This window comes from Hetaerina americana, unplaced genomic scaffold (assembly GCF_022747635.1).
Source record: "Hetaerina americana unplaced genomic scaffold, ioHetAmer1.1.p SCAF_4, whole genome shotgun sequence".
Classification (NCBI taxonomy): domain Eukaryota; kingdom Metazoa; phylum Arthropoda; class Insecta; order Odonata; family Calopterygidae; genus Hetaerina; species Hetaerina americana.
In genome coordinates, this window is record NW_027286985.1 from 8,310,923 (window position 1) to 8,336,253 (window position 25,331).

A 25,331-nucleotide genomic window follows, 5' to 3' on the forward strand; every position below is an offset into this window, starting at 1 on the left:
CTTACCCAGATTATCTCAGGCTCCTTCCATCTCTCAAACTATATCCCCCTTACCTCTCCTTGGTAGCAGGGGTAGAAGCGGGAGAAAAAACATTTCCACTGCTTTCTCCTTCAAATCGCTCCCAAGCCCCCTTCTTTCTTTTCCTTCCTTCCTTAAATGCTTCAGCCCATGCCTTACACCCGTGCAATCCCTCCACGACCCCCGGTCCCACCCCCGACGCCCCCAAATCCCTCCTCCCCCCCTTCCGCCGCCCCCATTCACCCTTCCCGTCGGATCCAGCATACTCGACGCCTGCGTGAACCGGCCCGGTTGCTGCGCTGGCGCGAATCCGATCCCTCTTTTCCCCTCCTCACCAGGAGGGGTGGGGGTCGGGTGGGGTCCACAACCTCCCCACCCCCCTCACTCACATGATCCCCCCCGCCCCCTCCATCCCTTCCCATCTTCTCACTTCCTCCCGACTCGCAGAAAACAGTCGGACCTTCGCAGGTATGCCGGCAAGGGGCTCCGCTGGTATGGCACGACGCTTTGCCGAGCCGCGATTGTTTCGCCCTGCTGTGCGTGTCACCTTGTCCCGTCGGCCCTCAAACGGGGCGAGCCGATTGACCTCGCCTCGGTGCCCTCAGTGCTATCAGTGATCGTTGTCCCGCCGAACTCCCTCCGGGCAAGGAACAAACGGAGAGCTGTCAGTCTCCCGTCCCGTTGGATATTTTCCCACACCCCCCCTCCCCGCCGCATCGGATGCCAACCCGCACGTTCGCGACTCACGAGAAAGGGAAATTGTTGGAAGGAGCACTGACTCTCCATCTTCCCACTGCTCCTCAAAGCCCTTTTAGTGCGCTGTTGATTGTGAGAGGTGGTCTCCATTCATCCCACCCCATTGTCACTCACCGCTCGCTCCTCCGTATAAAAGGGGCGTTTTCGCCTCCCGCGCCCTGAGTGACAGCCTCTTCATCCTCGCGTGGAGAGCAGAGACTTTTCTTTTTTCTTCCCTTATTTTGCGCTCCAGTGCGGGAGGGATCTACGTTGCGAAGACATTAGTGCGAGACGTTTTGGACCTCAGGGCCTCGAACGTGTTCCTCTGGGAGCCCATAAAAAGGTTTTTCACCGCCGGAGAATAGTGCTGTCGGGCAAGTTGGACCACCCAGAGGGAAAAGTATTGCACTCTGATCGTTCAGTGGTGGACGTGGAACCTTGAGAACCGAGACGACGCCCGTGTTGTTGGCGCTGGGCAAGTAGGGTGACGGAAGGCGATGAACTGGAGAATAGGGGAGGAGGAGGGTGATAGGGAAGAGAATAAATAGGTGGAGGGGAGGAGACAAAGGAAAGTTTTCCGAGGAGTTCTCTCCCCTCGATTGGCCTTTCGAACGTGGTCTGTCCGAGCATTAATCACAACTTCGGACCGCATTTGGAATGGGACGACGTAAATGCCGGATTTGCGTCGGGACTTATTAACGAAATTCGAACGTTGGAATGGTTATCGATTGCCATCCTGTGATATTGCGTCTGTTAACACAATCGGAGGAGGCTCTCATGAGTGGTGCGTTTTAGCGCTCCCATCCCGTTGTTTATCGCTCCGTCACGAGCGGTCTCCGGGCGTGGCGACCGACTTCGCGCTCCCATTTGTCCGTCGGGGTCAATAGCGCAGAGGGTGGTGCGATTGTACGCGCGCTATACCATCCCATTGGATCGAGCGACAAGAGAAATATAAAATCGGCGGGCGTTTTCCATTTCTTTGGAAGGAGGTAATCAAGGACGACCTTCATGTAATGTCACCGTGGATTATTGCGTCCTTGGATTTTATTTTGATTTGCCTCGACACGTAAACGTCGTCGGCGTGTTTGAGAAGGAGCCCTCAGGAGGAAAGTGGAGGTTGCCGTGATTTCCCGGTGGTCCTGAGAGAGGAAATTAACAATTACCATCCGTTCAAATTGGGAGAGAAAAGATAAATTCGAACTATTAGCTCCCAAGGGGGTCTCTCGTGCTCTTCTGCACTCATACAAAGTTTCAGTCATTTTCATTTGGATCGCGAAGCGGTTCAGGAAATTTAAACGTGGGATCGAAATTGGCCACTTCGGTAGATTGGGAGCTAAATTGAAGCTAGCACGCGAGGGCTTCCTTTCTATTTGTATATATATATATATATATATATATATATATATATATATATATATATTTTTTTTTTTTCCCCATATAGAAGGCGAATCGTTCCACACACACACAAACACACATTCCCTCTCTTCCAGTTCTTCCTTCGGTTGGTCCTAAAAAGATCCAACAATGGGGTGGTTTCAAGTTCCAACTTCGCGGAGCGGCTAAAGGAGAGACCCGGAAGAAATCCAACTTAAAAAAAAAGAAAACAAGAGAAGGATGGAAGGCGATTACTTCGGGAAGGAAAATTTTCCGCGCGCCCCGTAGACATTAGGGAGTTTTGAGGGGGAGAGAAAGAAGAACGGCGCTACACATATAATAAAAAAAAGAGTCGTGGGAACGCCCTCCGTGATAGTGGCCGCGTGCCGTGAATTTTGTCGGAACGTTAGGGCGGACGTCTTGGAAAAAGAGAACGGGAGAGATTTTCACACTTAGAATCTCAAGTGGAGAACTTCAGCAGCGGCTCTCGAGAGACCCTGTGTAAGCCTTTACTTCTCGACGGCTGTGAAAAAAAAAATAAAATAAGAATAGCACGTGTGATTCCGTGTGAGTGTGGCTGTGTGTTTGCTCTTCCTTGGAAGAAGCAACTACCTTGGTGATCGTAGGCCGTTTCCCGGTGACGGCGTTCATCTCAGAGAAGGATAGAGCAGCGTACGGGCGGAGTTAAGATTCCCAACTGTGTCACAGCCCGAGAGGTGTTCTGCTTCTCCTTGAGGTGATCCCCACCCCTTTCCAAAACCTATCTTCAACTCAAAAGATCGCTTCCACTCGGAGTGACCTGGGGGCTCCAGGTGCGGGAGGGGAGGATTCAAGTGGGAGGGCATCAAGACGTGTCACTGTGATTCCGAAAAGAGTGAGGGAAAAGTACGTTCTCGTGAAGTTCTTCAGTGGAAATAGCAAAATAAAATTTAAGAAACAAAATATAAAAAGTTTTTGGTTCAAGATTTCATCAAATATACCTTTCGTCACAAGACTGACGCAGTTATTCATCGGATTGAAAGAATTATGTGGGTCTATGCCTCAGTACAGTGGTTCCGATCTCACTAACTAATTCCTATTTATTGACCTTTCTCCTTCACCTATCTGCGACGTGCATTGGGAACGTCGAGCACATCTTCAGAATCGAAGTAGCCCTCGGCTCCATTAACTCTTCAAGATGTTTCAACTGAAGGAAGCAGCTGTTTGCTTTGGATTTTGACTGCACTCTAATAGTTCACTTTAACAACGATAAAAATGTTTCATACTGAAGAGCGATATTTCTAATCTTGATCATTATTTCGATATTCCTGAGTATACTAATATCGCATTTTTATTCTGTCCTGTGCGGGAAATATAATACTAACACGAGCATAAGCGGTTGAAATAGTTTCATTTGGCCATTTAATCTGATCCTTGTAACACTTCTTTGGTGATTTATGCTGCGTCAATCGCCTAATGTATTAACACGGATAGATTGTGAAGCGATATACTACATTATTTTCAATCATCAAGCAGTCCTTAGGTCCAGGATTTGCCTACAGTGAAATGAAATACTACAGAGGTGTTGTCGAAATCGTCTCCTGCACCATCCAGTGAACTCCGCTCTCTCACGATCAGAGAATCCAACAAGATTTTAACCAATGATCCGGATCTGCCCATCTGTGAGGCCCGCTACTGAGATGCTGCGCTGGACCAAGATGCTGACCCTCAGTAGATCAAGGATTTCCATCCTCGGTCTCCTCCTCATACGGCTTTCCCTCTTTGGTGAGTCCAGCAATCTCCTTCCCCTTATTGGGGTTTTTCATCCTCACACTGATTCGTTTTTTTCCTGCGGTGTTCTGTGTTATTGTTGCCCGGGTACGCTGTTCTCGTTTGTCCGGTGAACCAGAAATCCTATTTTTCACAGGGAAATTGGAAAATTGTTCACCATCGGATCTCCGCCACCGTTCTCCGAACCCAATTGTCCAGGCCCCCTTCTGATCTCTTTCGTGAGTCTCATTTTTTCCACCTCAAACGAGAACGCTAAGTTGGCCGGCTAACAAGAGTTATTGCATCGGAAACCGCTGCTTCGAATTTATCGCTGCAAAAGTTTCCCAACTAGCTTGTATTGAATTCTCTTCGCTCTCTCTCTCTCTCTTCTTACCACCGTTCCCCGCTAAGCCTACCCGTAACTTCGGAAGCGATAATGGCCAGCTTACACGCCATGTCCACGCCAAACTAACTGTGCTTAGATAGGGCAGAAGCGGCAGGCAGTATTTAAAGCTCAAGCATTTTTGCAATTTATATCACACAAGGGTACATTAAGGATTTTTCACCATTTTTTTAAGAGGCTGCAACACTCGTTTTCGCCATTTTTCGCCGTTGCTCCACCTATAGCAAAATATGCTATCGGAAGATAAACCGCAAGGTAATAATTAAATTAAAATTTCGTAAATATTATAATCTTTATGATATTATACCCTGGAATGCGAGGTTTGATAAACCTCAGCAGTTTCTATCAAGTTAAAATCGTACCTTAGAAGTGATGATTAATTTTACTACTGACTCTTTAATGTTGAGATAAAATAGTAAGTAGATGGGAATACGAAGAAGTAAATGCCATTACAAGAAGCGGTAAGCATCATAATGCAGATGGGTATAATCTCTGAAAAGCAGTCCACGTGTATTCAAGACGTAAAGTCGGCTTCGTATATAGGTTCTAAAATAATCTGAACCAAGATGAAGGAACTAAATACAAACAACAGAAAATAGCAGCGTTGTAATCCCATGCAAACATTTTTGTCTTTTTATTATTCTTTTAGTCTTATTTTGGTCTTTATTTACTGGGAATAACGCGCTTTTAAGACGATTTTTTATGCTTTGGTTTGATTAGCTATTATATCGCGTTTCCATATCCAATTATGCCTTTTGTACGTCAGCTACCCTGGTACAGAATCATTTGGTGGCTGAAAGGGTTTTCATTTGGAATCCATCCATCCATCTCCAGAGAACTACATTCAAATCTCGTGTTCTAGAAATGTGTAGATAGTTGGAGAGTGTCCTGAAATATCAAACAGTATTCCGTCAGTCATTTCAGTTGCTTGCCGTTACTTACGGAGTATGTGTGACGTGAGAAGAAAATAATTTTGATAAAAAGAGTCGTAATATTTATTTAACGCTATCGATCTATTTCTCCGGTTATGCCTCTTTGCAATTCCAGGAAAATCAAGAAATATCAGAACTAGTAATAGGGTTCATATTAATACTAAATCCGGAGATGCAAACCTAGATGAAAAACTCCCCGAAAAACACTGGCATTATTTAAAAATAATTACTTTTTAAAAATGTACCGCCATAAGAGTGACGTCATGGGATGGAAAAGTATTCTGTAAAGGGTTATTGGCAAGAAGTATTTGGAATCCCTGACTCTATCTCCTGCCCTTTTTCATTCTCCCGAATAATTGACTAATTATTCATGCATTCTTGATGTGATTAAAATCACATGAGATTAAAAGACTACTTTGACATTTTTCCGTGATTCTTATTTGCACAAAGAAAGGAAAATAGTAGTGCTAGACGCTTTTGAGCTGAATTTTATTAGATGGATATTCTAGTTCCCCTTTTCGAGGAAAAGGAGATCAGTTGTACGTCACCAGTGAAAAGAGATTTTTGACGCTTGAACATAAAGCTTTAAAATTCGTTGAGCTATATTTTACTGTTCTGAAGCTCAAAAATGTTTTCCAAATTTTTTATGCCTCGATGATTTCAAATTTACATTGGGTAAACATTACATGTAATATTATTCTATACTTGGAATAGGAATTTACGTGGCAATTCTGTACTTTTTGATGATACTTATTCTTCCGCATGTATTTGTAATAGCGGGCTGATACTGCAGGTAATTACACATGATTGCTGCGTATTTCATATTATATGTGGCTAATACGAAATTAAATTTTGGTCAAAATATCATATAAAAGAAAACTGGTATTAATTTTTAAGTTTATATCTCTATAATTATCTAATCATTAACGAGTGAATAATGTTGACGACGACTATAGAATGTCTTTGATAATTCATGATGACATTGCTAAAAATTAGCATTCACGAAGGAGTATTTCTTATTCACGGAGTCCCGAAGATATTCGGTATTTCATAATTACTTCTTTGTATCATTCATTGCAGGCGGTGATTGGGAAGTTAATGGCGAAATTAAATTCAATGCCATCGCTAGTTCTACATTATTTAAAAGGCTTGTGCTTACGTTTATCAGTTCATTGTGTGGTGCTAGTCCAAATATTTTTTTTAAATCTATGCATTCCCTGTAAAATTCCGTGTACCCTACGAATTTGAAAATATGTCCCGATGTAAAATAGTTTTAATTTTAAGTTTGTTTTCAATGTCCTTGATCAGTATTGGTATGTGGTCAGTTTTCTCGCCATTTAACTGAACGCGTGTCGTTGCTTCATTTTGACTGCTATGTAAAACGCCAAAATTATTATTTTTATTTGAAGTCATTGATTCGGCGTGATCATGGAAATATCATTAAGTGTATTGCATCGCCTGATTTTTGGTTATTGGATTAATTAGATAGGCCCTCTACATCTCAATGCACAGCTTGACGGTAGTAAAACTTTAAGTTATTATTTAAAAATCCTTTCCCTTACTTTAAAAAAATAGAACGAAGATATATGTGATCACTGTTTGTTATTTATGAGCTAAAGTTTTATGTATTTTAAAAATAGCTACCGCGAACGAAAACGATTTATTCTTATTGGTTTTAAAGATGCTTTCTATTTACCCTTTATTTGATACAAGTAACTAGCTCTTTAAATGGATAAACCTTCAAGTCAGTAGTAATAACACGAAGGAAGGGTTTTTGTGTCTTTAAAAGGTCAGCTGGTTTTCTGTTTTGCGAGAGGATATTACGCTTCGGAATAGATGCTCGGTGTAAGCCTTTTTTTATGAAATGCCAAAGGGTAAAATTTGGCAATTTTTCCCTAATTAACTGTCACTGGGAAAAATCTCTTTCACTTATTGTTTTTCTCACCGTGGCTTTATTTCTCATGCTTTGTAGGTGCTTCGTCTCTTTTTTTTCCAAACGATTAAAATATTCTCATTATAGCTCTGAAATAGTGAGCAAACACTTCCTAGCATAAACCCATGATATTTCAGCCAAATACAAGAAATAGAAATGGAATGTTACAAATACTAAATTTTCATGTATAAATCCTATTCTTTATGATGGATTAGTTCATGATAGTGGACCCAAATATAATCTCTTAATTAGGATGTGTACAAAATTAAAAATGGAGGTCAAAATGAAACAAGAAACACGATATCAGTCTACAAAATTAGGATAGAATCCTAAACGTTTTAATTGGGGATTACATTTGTATTTATGCTTGAAATGAAAAATCTTATTTAAACATTCCACGTCAAAGGTAATTTGGCTAAGGTAGAGTTTTGGAAAATCATAAATTTAGTCAATAGCAGCTTGAAATATAACAGTAATATGACCCTATTGTTTTAATGCGTATGGTATTTGGATTTTGGAAGCATGCCATATACTTTTGTACAGGTACAAGACTATCACGATATCCGATTGTCTATCTCATTGATGGTTATACTGCGACTTAATATTTTTCCACGCCATGTGTCTTTATTTAGGATTATATCGCTATAAAGTTGTACCATTTGCCAAAATATTAAGCAGCAATAGAAGATATTTATTATTCATAGCCTAAACACCAAATATATTGGTATTCATGTAACATACATTGGAAATGGAGGATTTTCTCGGGAAATCTCTCAAATATCCACCGATAATGTGATGATTCCAAAACATCTTTGGTCCGGAAACTTAGAGTGAAAAAAATTGTCAAGCTTGTTTCGAGTTACTTGTGAGATTGACATTTTTAAATATGTGTTCTATTGTAAAAAAAATGCGCTTTCTCTCTATTAGAGCTACTTAATTTTCAAATAAATGAAAGTATTGCCAGGTCAAAGTTGATCATGTGATTTTGCTGAAACTTTGTCCTGGCACTGTTGAGGAAATTCGCGTATAAGGACCCTAAACGAAAACCAGTGAATGATGTTGTCTGGGGTCGCAAATTTTCATCTGCTGGAGACAAAAGTTCAGAACGGTGGGAATTAGGCAAATATTCGGAGCCCTTCATGACGAATTCTCGAAACACTACTGATCTCGCGCTGGCAAACAAGGCTTGCTTCACTCCCGCTTTCCTCGGCGGTCTCGTTTCGGTCTGCCGCCCTCACTCACCCTGGGGAGAATCGTCATCGCGAGAAATTTTGGTTCCCGGACACGACGGTGGTCATGGTTGGAAGGCCCATCAAGACCCGCCTCTCCCACCCTCCGTGTGGAGGACGTTCAGTTTGTGTGTGTGAGAGCAAGCATCCGCTCTTTCCCGCACCCTGCTCGCTCCGTCGTCCCCGGCTACGCTCTTTGCCCGGCACGTTGGGGGACTTGTGGACAGCCGAGGGTCCAAGTCAGGCAGTTATGCCTGGGAGTACCGATTTAATGGAGGGTGAACCCGTGGCTCCCGCAGCATTCACTCCTTTCCTTCGCCGTCCCTTTGAAATCCCAGCCGAAGGACGGATCACGGAATGGAACCCCGGGAATGACGAAGAGTGTGCCTAAGAGACCGATAGCGTGGTGAGTCACCTTGGATCTGTACACATTTCGTCTTAATCATATATCGTCACAAGTAACGCTACTCCGGGAGGAATAAAATTACATGATGTAAAATAAGTTTTCTTCAAACGGGAATACGCTTTTTTGCCACTTGAAATTTATTTATTTATTTATTTATTTATTCAGAATAAGTCCGAAAACAGCACATTTAGGCCTTTACATCGAACTATTAACAACGATAACAATGTCACATTTACAAACACCCAAGCCCTAGATGGAGGGAAACTCACCCAGGCGGGAATCGAACCCGCGACCCTTGGAATGGCAGACGAGGACGTTACCCCGCCGCCACCGGGGCCGGCGAAATGCCAGGAAATAAATCGTAGGTAATCGTCGGTGAATTTACCCGAACTACAAGTGCTATCGAATTATTTTTTACATGCTACGTATTTTTGTCCTCCTCCTAAGTATATTATCCAGATCGACTTAATATAAGTTATTAACCGGCTAGCTTATGATAGTAATTTACTATCCTACTCAAAGATAAAGAGATGTCTACTTTTACAGGGCTGACATCTTATAGAAGAAATTAACAATATATTTGAATTGAATATTATTAATACCTCTCCGTGGTCCAAGATACACATACAAGATACCACTGCACTTGAACAAACAACATTAATAAATTTTTCCAATCAATACTTGGAATTTTCAAATGTGTAGCAGGTCCAAAATTTCCATTTGTTCTCCAATCTGGGAAGTGATCTCAATTATTTTACCAATGTTGAAGACTCAAGAAAACTGCTGTTTTGAAAGAGTGGTATGGTAACACATCAAATAAGAGATACATAAGGCGTATTGTAGAGTAATTTTTGGTGCAATGAAACATTAGCCGTCAAGCTCTTTAATCAGCTTACATAGTCATTTACATGATTAAGTACTTAGTAATTTTTCAGATAAGAGTTTCTACAATTTTCGTAGTACATGATCAATGGTTATTTTATCATCATCAGGCTGCCATATTCTTGATAAGAGTGGTCAGTTTTTGATCCAAGTTTTGTTTTTCAATTTTTAATATTTGTTGCAAAAAAATTCTTTTTAAAATTGACGTGTAGCATGCATTTGCTCGTTTCGAATGCAAGTGACTCCGTTTTCTAGTTTTGTATGAATATTTAGTGAGCTAGTTTTCCCTTATCGCATAAGTACACGAAAATCAAAACTTGTTTCTTGAACTCAACCGTTATTTCGTTTTATTCAAAAGCATTTTATAGAAAATAATATGAAATCAAGAGTGACCTTGATGAATTAATCGACGCAAAAGAAAATACATCCAAATTATAATGGTCAAAATGGCCTATCTACATCTACATAATACCCCGCAAGCCGCCGCAAGGGCGTGTGGCGGGGGGTGTTAGGTCACCAACCGTAAAAAGGAAAAATACCACATGCAAAAAAAACAACACGGAAAATTACACCCACAGCAGCGCACACACTCATGCAAAAATCCCTTCATCCAATACTCATGCAAACACATATACCGCAAAACAACTAAAAAACTGCACCCCATGATGCAGCACGAAAGCCATCCTACAACCTACATCCTACAAGCCTATAGTTGGAAGTGAGGCAGATGTTTTCCGTTTTTTCTCCCACTACATCTATGAAACTCTTAATCCATTGAGTAGCGTGATTGCATATGATTCCTTTTTCATTTCAGCCTAATAAATTAAAAATTTTAATTTAAATGATTGACATTCTGATCCCAAGTTTCATTGAATAGGAGAAATACCACAAAGTCTTTCCCGTCTCTTTAATATTTTCTATTATTTTAAGTATCTGACTGGACCATATATTAATTGCTTCTATGCGTTCGCTAATAAAACAATTGTTTTGTAAAATAAAATGGTTGTAATATAATTTAAATTTTTTCTACTGATGATTTCGGGTTTTAATTTGCACAGGAATAAAGTTGGTGCATCCATAAGGCGCTGAACAAATGAGTTCACTCCAAGTGTTTGGATGTAAGCATGTACGAATAATTTGAGACAAAGCTGGGAAGAGTGAAGGAAACTGGTATAATTCATTACTTGCTCTTGGCAAAAGTCACCAACGAGAGAGTAGTTGAGAATAAACTCAAAACGATGAACGTCTCAATATACTTTGTAGACTAGATTACATGAATTTTAATATCTAAAAAAATAATGATCTAACCAAAAAATTCTCCTCACTGAAGACTCAAAGCTAATGCCATATTCAACTTTATTGCCATTCGTAAAAGTAGAAAAAAATCCCCAATACATTGGCAGTTAATTCCATAACTTTAATGTGCATTTCAGTTTTAAACCGTCGCAGAAAACTTTAAGATTGTCCGTATTAGTAGACGGAAAAAAGATGAAGAATCAAGTGAAGAGGAATATTTGTTCGTCAATACTTTGATAAAATCCAGAGTTTCTTTAAAAAAATTAGATTCGATGGATGGAGGTGATTCCTGTTCAATAAAAGCTACTGCACCCACGTTTCCATGTTATGCTGTTTGTTATTTTACATATGCTATATCAAATGCCATTTTGTTTGCCATTTGAAAAAGTGCCACCATCATTTAAAGAGAGCGTATAAAATTGTAATTTTCGCATAACCATTATCTCTCTTTAATTATTATTATTGATATGTGTGATCTTCGAGAATCTTTTACATGATTCTGTTAATGTTTCACACTCCACCATTCCTTTTTGGTACGAAAGGGCATATATTGACGAATTTGACCTGGAAATAGGAGACATTTGCTGCATTTGATGAGGCAATTAGATCTCTGGCCTGCCCAAGTTGATCCACAGCCACCCAGATTAATGCGAACTATTATTATTCGAACAAGGGATCTGACAGTTTGAAAGTATTCAGGCCGTAACATAAATCGATATTAACTAGTTTCACGTTTAGGCAGGCCGCAAAGTGTCTGCAAAATTAATGTTATTCATTCTTAATTGTCAACTGTTTACAATACAAAATATTCCCTAAAAATTAATGAGTCATTTGAAACAAAAAGCATGTGAATAGACATTAATATATGAGTAATTATAAGTAACAATTTACCAGTATATGACCATTTTCTTCAATGAAACTACTTCAGATTCATGGAATATAGAGTTACAGCCCGTACTTGGGTCAATTAGAGCAATTTGGAAGCGCAATCTTAAGCAGTACTTTAATATGCAATTTTGGAGTGAAAATTTGTTGTGTATTACAATTATACCTGTACATATAATATTTGTAGTTTTAACACTTTCAGTGCTATCTGATGATGACCCAGGTGTATTTAAACACTTGTACATGCCCATTCGATAGGTTTTTAATCAATAAACGAACGAACTACAGGAGATAGTTTCGGGAATGGTATACATCCCTCAATTGTAGAAGTACAGAATTAATGAGCTTTACCGATTTACAGTAGGTTCACACGACGAGTAGTAATCCAATTTGTGCGAAAACTACTACCTGGCTTTGGAAACGACGGGTATTATAGCCAACCATTAAAATCCTATCTGTGTTATAACAAGGCTAATCGTGTTAAAACGAGGTAATATGTGTATCTCGTGAAATAATCTATCGTGAAGTTATCAATTTGTCCTCTCAAAATAATTTACTTCTTCATCACTTCCGCTTTTGAATTATTAATTTAGTTCCGATTTTTACAATAGCGACTAACTATATTCATACGTTCACGCGCTAGAAATTATTCTGCACTGAATTGTCCTTCTTGTTTACTTATTCCTGTTCAAATTCCAATGAATATATTTTTATATCAATTTCGTTATGAAACTTGGTATTTAAATGCCTAAGACACATTACATTAAATCTTAGAAGCTTTCCGATTCGTCGTCACACACACACACACACACACACACATATATATATATATATATATCTATATATATATATATATATATATATATATATATATAGTATGTGTATATATATATAAACATACATACATATATTTATTTCTCAACAATTTTACATGCCCCAGATATATTTTGTGCTCAGATTTTTTAATGTTTCACAACCATCAGTTAAAGAATCGGGTAACATGTTCATGTTTATTGCTGAATATGACACCATTATCAAATTTGTAAAATGTTAATTATTTAGCATTTGATAAAGTAAACATTCTTCAATAGATAGCCCTGAAGTTGGGCACCCAATATTAAAAACATTCGGCATTAGAAAAATGGTATTATCTAACATGCATGATCATTTATATTCCGCGTAAATGTTGTGACATTGTTCAACTGTTTATCTTTTCAATAAATAAGTCCATTGCGGAGTTGACCCAAAGTGTTGAAGTGCATAATTTTGCACGTTAACGTGCTTGAATTTCTTAATTTGCATGCATTTCAATCACTCGCAGGGGTGCTTGCATTACCTTTATAGGTTTGCGTGAAAATAAATGGTCGCGTGGAATCCACAATTGAAACGGTCGAGCTCACAATTAAGCGGTCATATCAGACGTGGGTCTCCGTATTCAAATAATGAGTGCAAACAATTCCAAGCGACCCTCCCTTACGCCTGATCAAATATATTTATTATCGGGAGACCCAATTAAGGCTTTCATTAGCTACAATAATTCACTCCACCCCCATCTCCATTACTCTCTCCTTCCACTCGCATTCCCTTCGTCCGCACTTATTAAGGCGGGCGGAGGAATTTTTTGTGCTGGCTTTCCAAACGGCTTTCCTCCCATCCTCGTCTTCTGCCCCTTGCTACCTCCCCGTCTCTTCTCTCAACTTCCCTCCCACGAGCCCCCCCTCTCCCCGATTATCCCCACTCTCCACCCAACCACTATCTACAGAAAGAATAAACACAACCATTTTCGAAAATCCTGAAAAACAGCATTGATAGGGAAAAAACTATAAAATGTTCGTATTTATTGCAATATTTAAACACTTCATGTTCTGTCCCAGCGGTCAATGAGAAAATTTCTTGATTATTCAATTTCGTGATGCAAATGATTTTATAATTTTCGTATCCGATTGTTGGAGTTACCCCTGGGATCACTTCGAAATCTCCGTTCTTCAAGAATTTTACCCAAGTAATTACTCAATCCCTTATTAATGGCAATAACTCAGATTTTAAGCGCACCAAATTGCTTAAAAGGCATAATACTATTGCACAAAAATATATTATTTATTTTTTGGTAGATAAATTAAAGAGGCACGTAAAATATGTATCGCAGGGTTGATATTAAATCTGATTTTGATTAGATAAATGATTTTGTTCCACTCGTTCCGGTGTTTGATTTAAATTTACTATCCATTTATGAATCGAATCATGCAATCATTTGTTTTACGAAGTTCAGATGTACTCATGTAGAATTTTAAGTCTCCAGTCTTTGGAAAAGTTGGAAAAGATCTAGAAAGTATACTTTAATCATGTTTAGTTCTCCAAGACCTTCGGGTGATTCCATGGTGTTTACTTTAACACAGATATCCACTGATATGCATCAAAATGCGGGGATTTCACAATTTAGTTCTGCCTCAAATCAATCTTTCAATAGTGGTCTGTTGAAGAGGGGCGCGTTTTATAGAAATTTTATATTTAAAAATATTTAAATTCTAGAGAAGCCAAAAATAGCCATAGATTAAGCTCAACGATTTCTTCAAGAAACACATTTAATTTCAAAGTCTTAGTCGACAGTTTCACATGTATCAGTACCTGCTGTTTTGTACTTTTTTCGAATTTGTTACAACGTTGCCCATCTCGAGCCTAAGTGCGCTGATCTTTCAACGTAAAAGGAGTATGAATGGCAACAACTATCACGTGGTATTGTTTTAAAAACTTTTAAAAAATTAAACAGTCTCATTTGGACCTAAAACAACTTGTTTTTTCAACTAAACATGTTACATTCTCTTGACATGATAAATGTGTTTTTTAAATTATAATTCTCTGTTTCCATCATACCTGTGTTCTCATTGGGTCGTTGCTAAAAAACACCATATAAATTGTCTTCGCTGATTTGTTGAGCTAAATGTTAAAAGAGATTTAATTCTCAAATAAGCCGCAGGAAAGCTGGTGGGTCACAAATCAAAATGAGTAACCTTTGATATGACCCCTCATAGGATAAATTTAAAATCGTGGTATATCCCTGGCCATTCTCTTGAAAATGTTTGATTAAAGAAAACTCAATGATGACCTACAGAGGAGGAATTTTATGACGCTCAGATACATGTTGCCACTTTTAAACCAAATTAAATGTGTCACGCACAGATAGTAACATTTGAATAAGTAGTTAGTTCTTTCACCTTCATATGCATATAAGTAAAGATATGGCCCGCGGCTTTGCGTTTTACTAATAGGTAGAAATTTCTTCTCACTTATTTCATGGCTATGTGAAGCTTAAAACTGCCACTTAAAATGCCACCCTATCCAGCAATAAAAGATCTATGCCATTTTAAAATGTCTTAAGCAGAACGCAGGCGCAATGCGTACTCGGCACCTGCTCAGGGGATTTTTTTAATTCATCGTTCACTACGTGGTAAGATAAAATGACATTTGGAGTACTTTAGGTCCATCTCAGACGAAAAGTTTGGCATCGTGGTGGAACTGGGATGCTGTGCATGGGACTGATTAAAATTATATCCCATGTTTATCAAGATTGTCTGCGGAGCGGGGAGGTTCGGCGAATGAATTCGTGGGGCGTATGCAGTTCATGACAGTCGGGCACTAGTTTGGAAGTGTGTCATTGGGATGCCGTGTAGCTTTCAAATTATGCAAACGAGGTTATCATCATTCCACTGATTACAATATTCCACGCTGTAAAAAAAAAGAAAAGCTATATAAGCGTCGCCGTTACTCCCCGCGAAAAATCAAGATAAAGGTTTTTACGAGGCGACGGGCGCAGGAGACATTTCTCGCCCCTTTTTTTATTTCGCGGGACCGGGAAAAAAATAAAGTGATGTGCGAGGCGAGCGGTCCTCTCTTTTTCGCGTATTAGCCAGTTTGAGGAATAGCGCACGCAAGGTGCCATTTCTGAAACATTTCGACGGCTCGGAAAAGAGTTATGCAAACGACACGACTGTTCGTATAACCCAGAGCGCCGAACGGGTCTCGGGGAAAAAAATAGAAAAAAAGGTTAATGCATCATTTTCAGCAAACGGCTGTCTCATGGCAAACATGTTTCTCGTTGTCACTCCTCGTGTTTTCACAAAAAATTAATGGTAGAGCAAAAAGTCTTTATGAGACCAGCGAGGGTGAGAGAGTGAGAGACTGTAGCGTTGGGTAACGGAAGGGGTTTGCGTACATGTGTTCATGTATATCTGTATAAATATTCACGCATATTTGTATACATATATATATATATATATACACGAGGGTCATCCGGAAAGTAGTACCCGTTCGTGAAATAAAGACACAAAAGTAAATATTAACAAACATAAAAAATTTTATTTGAAAGAGGATACTTTAAACTACTTCTCAACATAATCTCCAAGCAAATTAAGGCATTTGTCATAACGTGTGACAAGTTTCTGTATTCCTGCTGCATAGTCCTTCGCCGCCAGCTCATTGAGATACGCGAGGGACCCATCTTGCACAAATTTTTGCATAATGCAGATGGTGTTTAACAATTTCATGAACAATTGTTCGAGAAACATTGGGAAAATGCTCACAGATGTCATCAATTGTGACGCGCCGATCGTTCCTCACGAATTCGTCAACTGAGCTCACCAGTTGGTCTGTAATGACAGACGGTCTCCCCGAACGCTCATCGTCGTGTGTGTTCCCCCTCCCCATGTTGAAGTTGCGACACCACCGCCGAACAGACGACTCGTCCATTACATTGTCTCCATACACCTCCTTTAATTGGCGATGAATATCACATGGGCGAACGTTGCTTGCATTGAGGAATTTAATCACTGCCCTCACTTCACAACTGGCGGCGTTCTCAATTTTTTTAAACATTGTAAACAATCACAGAAACAACACAGGCAATGCTAGCGTCACGCAACTTGGCTCAGAGAAGGCAGACAAGCCACTGAAGCTATCTGACCTCGTCCAGCGGCTACTTGCGTCGTCAGCACTTCATGCGGCACGAACGGGTACTACTTTCCGGATGACCCTCGTGTGTATATATATATATTATATATATATATATATTATATATATATATTATATATATATACATATATATATATATATATATATATATATTATATATATTATATATATATACATATATATATATATATATGTATATATATATATATATATATATATATATATATATATATATATATATATATATATATATATATATATATATATACATATACATAAATGAACGTTTGAACGCGGAGAGAGGAGGGTATGAGGGATGATGGATCCGCGAGAGGGTTAAAGGAATAGTGTGGGGAGAGTTGAGGGGAATGGGATGCACGTAAAAGGAGCAAACCCACATCCAGCGCGACATTCCGAATAAAGCGGTGGCGAAAAATGAAGCAATCCAAAATATAAAAGGTCGCGGGAGTGAGATGTGTCGGTAGAGAGGAGAGAAAGAAGCAAATAAAAAGGAGACACCGGTGACTAAATTTCCATTGAGCAGGCGAGGCAAAAATGGGAATAAAGTCCCGGGGAAAACAAACTCTAAACACACCAACAAGCGAGGGCGTGTCTGTGCGAGTGGGAGGGGCTGGAAGGGGGGGAGGAGATACGGGAGGTACTACTAGGAGCGAGGGAAAAAATAATGCATGGCGGACAAAGGAATGTGGAAAGGGCAAAAGGGAGTCGGGAGTGAATGACTACCTGGAGATGGGAGGGAAGGACACCGTCGAGGGAAATGGATGCTAAGATAATGGATAGGGAAAAAAATGAGTTGAGGGAAAAGGATTGAGAGGAAGACAGTGAAAGGGAAGAAATGTGTCAGGCGGGGAAACGCTGAGGATGAGGTTTAGAATCGTCCCTCTGACGTAGCTCAGAGAGTTGGAACGGCTTTGTAATTCATGCGGATATACTTATGCAAAACGGAACTCATACGTTCGAAACACTGGAAAGTGGCACGGCTTTCCGTGATGTAAACGAAAGTGTCGGTCAAAGGACGTGTCTGGAATGCCCAAGGCCGATCTTCCTCGGACGGATTCTTGCATTATTCGGTATCTTTAGGTTGTTATTGTGATGGGCTGGCCCTTTATGGCGGGTTTTCGTTTCAAGGGGCTTAAATAGTGTCGTATTAATCAATACAAATGCGAATATTAACATATGAACTAGAATAAGCCTGGCAGATGAATTTTCATGAGCAAGAAGAGCACAGCGGAAAATATTTTTAGTTAAAATCCATTGGGCATGCGTAAATATGATTCCATTTCATTTTGATGCTATCGTATAAAAAGCCTAATTAGAAAAATTATTGAATTTTGTCAAAAATTCAGGTGAACCAAAGGATGAATGTTCTCTAGATTAAGTAAGGAGCATCTATTAGAGTCAAGAGCAAAAACGGTAACCCCGAAAGAAAGCACTCGCGAAGAAAAAGGTATATTCACTAAGTGGGGAGTATCGAAAAATCCCAAAAATGCAAAAGCAGACTGTGTAGTGGAATAGAAAGATTTTGCTGAGGGAAAAGAACGGGTGGGAGTAGATAGGGTAGGCGAATAAAATTATCAGACATATGTACATAGTGAGGGCATTGCGAGTGGCCAAGAGCAAAACCGGAGAAGAGGATTGGGCGTGCAGGGTGAAGGGTCAAGGAAAGGGATGACTGAGAAAGGGGAGTAGGGGTTCGGAGTAAGAGAAATGGACGAGGTATGATAGCAAGGACTAAAATAAACAGGACACGACTCTCCCAAAACGAACCAGGAAATTGCCTAAAATATCCACCTGGAATTGCAAAAAGGGTGGGATGGAGGAGTGAGAAAGAAGAAGGGGTGGGTGGTGGTGGGGGGGTGAAAGTGGGGGAGAAGGTCGCAGAGATACAGGGAGACAGATAGAGTTTGCGAGTTTTTTCCCGAATTTTATTTCCTCGTTGAATTTCACTCCCTGTGTCTCCCTCTCGGAATTTAAAATGAGGAGGGAGAGAGAAAGCTGAGCGAGCAGCATCTAGAGCGACAGCCCTTCTTCGCAAAATATCCCGCCCACACAACCCCTTCCTTGCCGCCGCCCCTGCTCCCCACTCGGGCACATTTCCGAACCCTTCGCCCCTTCCTTCCGTTCTCACCGCTAAACCTCCCCTCCTCCCCCGCACTCCCTCTTCATCCAAACCCGACCCATCCATTCCGTGCAACACGGCGACCTGCCACATGATGGCGACACTTAATATGCGTCAGCGGGGGCTGGTTGGAAACGGTATAAAGGAGGTGGCCGAGGCCAGGAAGACTTGGAGGTGGGAGGTCGGTGTGTTCGCGTGTTCGTGCGTGCGTTTGCTGTTGAGAGAAGGAAGAGTGAGTCCCCGCGTCAAATGGGGAAATGGTTCGCTCCTTCGGAGTCTCGGAACTAAGGGCCTTCCTCTCCCGCGTATGCCTCTGCACCTCGCCTCCCCAGTGGTCACCCTTCCACTCCATTCGCCATTTCCATCCCTCACGCGCGCAAGGCCCTTCGTCCTGGTAAGCTCATGTTCGAGGATGCCCGTCTTGGCATTTCCACTGGAACACCACTCCCTCAACTTCGACTTTCCTTTCGTTACCACTTCTGCTCGCGTCGTCCCACACCTCATTCCCATCCTGCAGCGACACGCCTCCGTTCCGCCTTTGATTCGTAAGCGAGCCGAAAGGAATGAAACCCGTCTGAGAATAAACGTGACTCTGTTGTTCCTAAATGGATGTAGAAGACGGATGTAGGATACTTCGTGTATTGTTAAAAACTCCCTTCCCTACTATAATACCACTAATGCGTAGTAAATTACGCAATTAATATAATAACAGTTATATGAAATCTAGCGCAATTAATGCCGTTTTTAATTTACCTGTGTGTGTATTATTGCAGTGGAACACTGGGACAAAGGCTTCAACACACGCACAAAAGTCAAAGATTATTCTGGGCTAAGTAAATTGTTTCAATTGTGATAAAATTTACTGTTTATTTTTTTTATTCATACCCTTTTTTCAAATTTACCACGAGTCTAAGAAAAGCTACTTCACCACCCGGCCGCGTGCTTTTGGTATAAGAACTATTCATTTTCATTGATTTTAAATTCCTGAAATAGTCAGAAAGATGATTTGGTCGGTCGGTGCCTTGTTAACACATGTCTGCATTATCGTGTACAGATTTTTGTTAAGCTGTCGTCTAAATAATAAACAATGGAGTAGCTAACCGAAAGGGTTGAGAACCAGATTATATTCCGGTTGAGAAAAATATTCTCTTATTTTGCGTTTCGGCCTATTAACTGGCTTATTATTTGGCCAACTGGTCTCTGGTGTGATATTATCGTATCAGATAAAGCTAGTTTTACCGTTTCAATAAGATGAATAGTGTTTTTTACTACAATTATAAGCACTAATTAAGCATATCTATTATGTGATATTTAATGTGCGAAAAATAAGTAGTCCAAAATTAAAGTTGGTTATTGACTGTTTCCAAACCGAATACCATTAATTTTCAGGATTCATCCCGAATACTGCATTGTTCTAAATGTATTCTTTGCTAAGAAATCTTATTAAACCTTAAGTGAAGTTCGGCCCTATTTTAATACTGCTACTTGAGTGATCACATAAAAAGTATCTTCATTAAACACAAATGACTCTTTGCAATGAATATATTTTTTCATTAATTTTTTCCCAGCCTATGAACCAGAACAATATAACAAAGCGACAATTTTTTATTATTTCTAATAGTTTATTCAAAAGAGAACTGCAATAAAAATGCAGAAATTTCATGGCGTAAAAATGATTAGTGTTCACCCCGGTCAAGGCGAATGATTTTAACCCAAATTTGGAAATTCAGGCATTTTAATGCAAAGTGGCGGATGATTCCATTAAAATTTACTGTCGAGACATCTCCTGCTGTTCTTTGAATTATGTACACTCTAGCAGAGTGATCCTGCAATGGTATATTTTGGGAAAAAACTTTAAGGATAACATTTAATCTGCCCCGTGAGAAGTTGATCTGTACAGTCTTTCGGCTGGTGGAAGTCTAGCATTAGTCCGAGGTAACTCTTTCTTCTTTCATTGGTTCGCCGGGGCTTGACTATCTGAATTGATTTTTATTACAATTCTTAGGCACTTAGGGAAATAATATTATAACTCTTAGGCACAAGAGGCCTCAGATATCAGTCATCTCTTGATTGGAATTTTTCCCAATATTAATTCTATTTTTCATTACAATTTATATGTATGACTATGAAAGTGTCAGTGTATCTGCAACTAAATCGTTAAAACCGAAATAATTGGATTTTAAAGCCAAGTAACATTTGACTTGTGCAAAAAATGTAGAGAATCTGTCATAATAAAATTTCTCTGTGACTGGAGTTGCTAATTTTTATGCATAACATGGTTTTCACTATTTTATATATTTGCCTGGCTCCTTAATCTATAGTCAGGTTGGTGCAATTACTAGTGTAGTGCTGCTTTTCCCCCAGATAGTCCGTGCAATTAGGCTAATACTTGCCCCCTCTTAAAAAAAAGCATTGGAAAGTAGGATAAAATTGTTATGTGGAGTGAAAGTTAGTGGTAACGCTAATTTTTTCCGAATATTTTGAATCCTTGGGAATATTTATACAATCTTATTTCTTTTAGGCGATAAGCATTCTAAACTTTTAAGAGGCTCTTAGAATTTTGATTGAATACTCGCATAAGAAAAGTTAACTCGATATCAATTGAGGAGACCTAAGGGAATTTTGAATTGTGACCACGACAATCGTGTTCTGTAAAGACGGTGTCCTGTAATAGGTGAATAGGCGATTATAACTTTTAATGAAATATAACAATATCGCAGTACTTTGGTATTAGAAATAATTTTTGCAATCCAGTTTAATTGAAATCTTTGAATAAGTGCCTGAGTAGGTGATCTCTGATTTTTTATGAGTAATAATGTATCATCAACCACTTTAAAACGTGTCTTCGATTCTTAAGATGACTGTACATTCACCTTAATGCCTTTTGTAAAAAATCATACGTATTTAATAGCATTTAAGGGAGTGGTAACCATTTTCATTCAAGGTTTCCATCGAATAATTATATGCTGTAAATAAATCCACATTAAATTTTTAATTGTGATTCCGCATCTTATAATATATGAAACCTCGTTTTAATTAATTCAGCCTATCATCATCAGTGAAAAGGATCGATGATGGTTTACCTTTCTGCAAGGCCTCCATTTACTGCGTGGTATCACGTAAAGTGTGTCGGAAAGGAAATTAACATTCGAAAAAGGCGTCTACCAGGATCCACGTTCGAATGTTCTGAAGTCGTGCTTGGCATTAGGGAAGGAATATAATCACATATTTCTTCTTCTTCGAAGTAGTATATTTCACAACTCACACGACGACTGAAATGGAGAAGAATATTTTTATAACATTAATAGATTTATTGCATTTTGAATTATGGCACCGCTTTCCAAGTTCCAGTTTATGAACATTTCTAATTTGAGTTTTAGTCTTTTTGTTTTCGGCGGGATCGCAAAATTCCTCATTAATTATCTGGGCTTATGTCTAAAAGGAGGTTCTAACTAATTGCTATCATCTTAAACCTTACAGGGTTAGGATTCATTTCGTGGAAGCTTTGCATATCCATCAAATGAAACTGAAAACGTACTTTTCCACGGAATTTATTTTGTTTGGTGCAGTTTGATGGATGGGAGTTCATCTTAGTTTGCTAACAGTATTACTCAAGAGGTGTGCAAGTTGTTTCATTTGCTTAGCTTGAAACAGCTGTTCGCAATCTTATATTATTATGTCATTATATACATTTTTCAATAGCTATAGCAATAGATGCCAGCAGTGTTACAGTAAATTTGGCCTCCCCGTAACTTTTGTGAGAGAACAGCAAAAGGACATTCATTCAAATGCAAAACCGTGACTTTCGCGTTTGCAAGATTCATCTGTGGATCCCGCTCGGATAAGCCTCAGGGAAGCGATAAAGCCCTCCAACCTGCTTGTTGGACGTCAAGGACTTGCGGCGCTGACACCCGTATTGACACCACAATGCGATACGGTATCTAGTCGCCTCCCTTTCACTCCGTTGTCATCGTCTTCCCAGCCCTTAATGCGTTTACTTTTTTCCCCCTCTCAGTCGTTCTGCACGCGTACTATAGGTCTCTCACCTCTCCACTCATGACCCCTTCCACCCTTCATTCAACTTTGAAGGTTCGAGGGAGGCGGGACAAGGGGAGGAGGTGATTTGGAGGGAGAGGAAGCATTCGGCCTCTTTCTCCTCCCCCCCCGCACTCGTCCTCAAACCCCACCCCGTCCTACCATTCCCTCCCCCTCCCTCACTACCTCTCTTCCCCCGCCATCTCTCCTCATCTCTTTCCTCTCACCCGACCCCTTTCAGCGCTACTTCCATCATTAATCACGCGCGCTGTGCTGGTGAGAATGTGTTTGTGAGGACGTGTGCGTGGGCCCTGGAAGGAGGACGGGCTGGAGCCGGGCTGGGTCGCGGGGATATGTTTAGGGAGAGTGAGGGAGGGAGGTGTTGCTGGAGGGGGGGTTGAGGGGAGTCGTGTGGGGAGTGTGGAAACAGCCTCCTGAGGTGTGCATGAGAGGATCCGAGGGCAAAAAAAGGGGGACCCGGGTAGAAAGAGATGGCGGGGATGTTTGGAGGGAGCGCTTGGAGAGGGTGGCATGGAAGGAGGGGGAGGGGGTGATAAGGAGCCCGCTTGAGGGTGCGGGCGCCCATTGGGAGAGGAGATGATGTTAAGGCGGCGGGATTTTGGGGCGGGGGGCAGGAGGAATCGCCTGTGGTGCCTCCGGGGTCGTATGTGAACGAGTGAGTGGGTTGCCCTCCCACCCCCGACTCCGCCTCCATCCCATCTCCCTGCGACTAGTTGTGTGTCTGCTCTGCCGATTTCATTTTCGTTTCGGTCGTGGAGAGGGCGTCCTTTCGAGTGTGGGGAAGGGGAGGAAGAATATGTGCAGAACGAGAGAGAGAAATGGAAGGCGGAATCCATCTGTGAAAGGGATAGAGAGAGAGAGAGAGAGAGTGAGACTTGAGTGCGGGGGGGGGGCGAGTTGAAAAGATGATCGCCCGTCTTTGTTTGCACCCCCTCCAACCTCCACCTCGCATATTTCCCCTCGCAAATCCCATGTCCTGTGCAGAGGAGAGAGGCGGCGGGGGAAGGGAGGGATTGCCGGAGGAGGCAAACACACTGGAATTTATTCGTCAAGCTTTTTGTTCCTTTGATTTCAAGATATTTTTCGGGGTCTTCTTTTACCGTTTTTCATTTTTTTTTACCCGATTCCTCCCTCAGGGTTACTCGCGTGATCCCATTTTTAGATGTGCTTCAACTAACGACATCGAATGATTAAAAAAAAAAGGAATTGGTGAGGGGAGTTGAGATAAATTTCAGGAAGAAGAGAAAGGATTCCGCGACAAGGATTCTTTGACTTCTTTTTCCTACTTTTTTCGCCGGACTCCCTGTGCGCGGAAGTACACCATCCTATAACTTGATTAGCCCGAAACGATGATTCTAGTCCGGAATTCTGGAAGGATGCGAGGGAGAAAGGAGTTTCCGTTTTACCCTCAGCACCCTTGAATATGTTTTTTTAGCTAATAATGTTAGCAGTTCTTCCGCGCCGATCCTTTCTCTCTCTCTCTCTTCCCTTGGCTGCAACACATTATTTTTCCATTTTCACTCATTTTTATTGTACCTGCTGGTGTTCCACTAATGAGATAAATACCCGCTCTTCTTTCTGCGAGGATCACCTTGGCCTGAGCGCAGAGCGGCATGGTTTCAAGCCATTGCCCGTCGTCGTTTTTATATAAAATTACGGTTTTTACTTTATCTCCTCTCGGATGGTACATTCGTTTATTTTTCAATGTCACGGATAACTTGGTGAGTTGTCATTTTTATAGGTGGGCTACTTTCAGTAAAGATAGGTTCGTAGGAGATGCTATGTTGAAAAACCCTGTACCGTACCGCTTCGTGTAACCCTTTGTAATAAATTAAATTAATTGTATCATTATGTGTATGAGCAACTGATAAATCTACATATTTCTGTCTTATGATAGTGCTTAATTGTACTCAGCGTTTCATCTTGAGAAGAGAAAATGAAATGTATCTTGTTAATATTTTATAATATAATCTCATTCAAAATCTACGTTAAACGATTAAATGGTAATAATAATAATTATGTATCTATCGTAATTGGAGTCCTATTATTTAAAATATTCAGTGCATTTTCAAATAATTTGGTTCAATCCAGGGCAAGCTTTAAATTAAACTTGAGCTTGTTTTGAAATTCTAAAATCGTTTAAATTCATGAGGATGAAAAGATTTTGAAAGTTATACAAATAATACTATGAAGCCGGTGAATACTTGTGAAAAATTTAGTAATGCTGACGCTTTTTAAGTATTCTACAGTTCTTAATACTTAAAAAAACATTCCATTTGATGTAATGTGCCGTGCGGATACCATTAAAACTGTGACCTAGTCTTAACT

General features: G+C 40.3%; 1 protein-coding gene across 1 annotated transcript in view; it reads left to right on the forward strand.

Annotated features, from left to right (window-relative positions):
• The first annotated feature begins 2,214 nt into the window (after window positions 1-2,214).
• Window positions 2,215-25,331, forward strand: part of LOC139692062 (uncharacterized) — a 474,725-nt gene continuing 451,608 nt past the window's right edge. Inside the window, exon 1 of the mRNA XM_071590090.1 lies at window positions 2,215-3,891. Coding sequence (XP_071446191.1) covers window positions 3,768-3,891 — 124 coding nt within the window. The 5' untranslated portion in view covers window positions 2,215-3,767. The remainder of the gene's footprint in view (window positions 3,892-25,331) is intronic.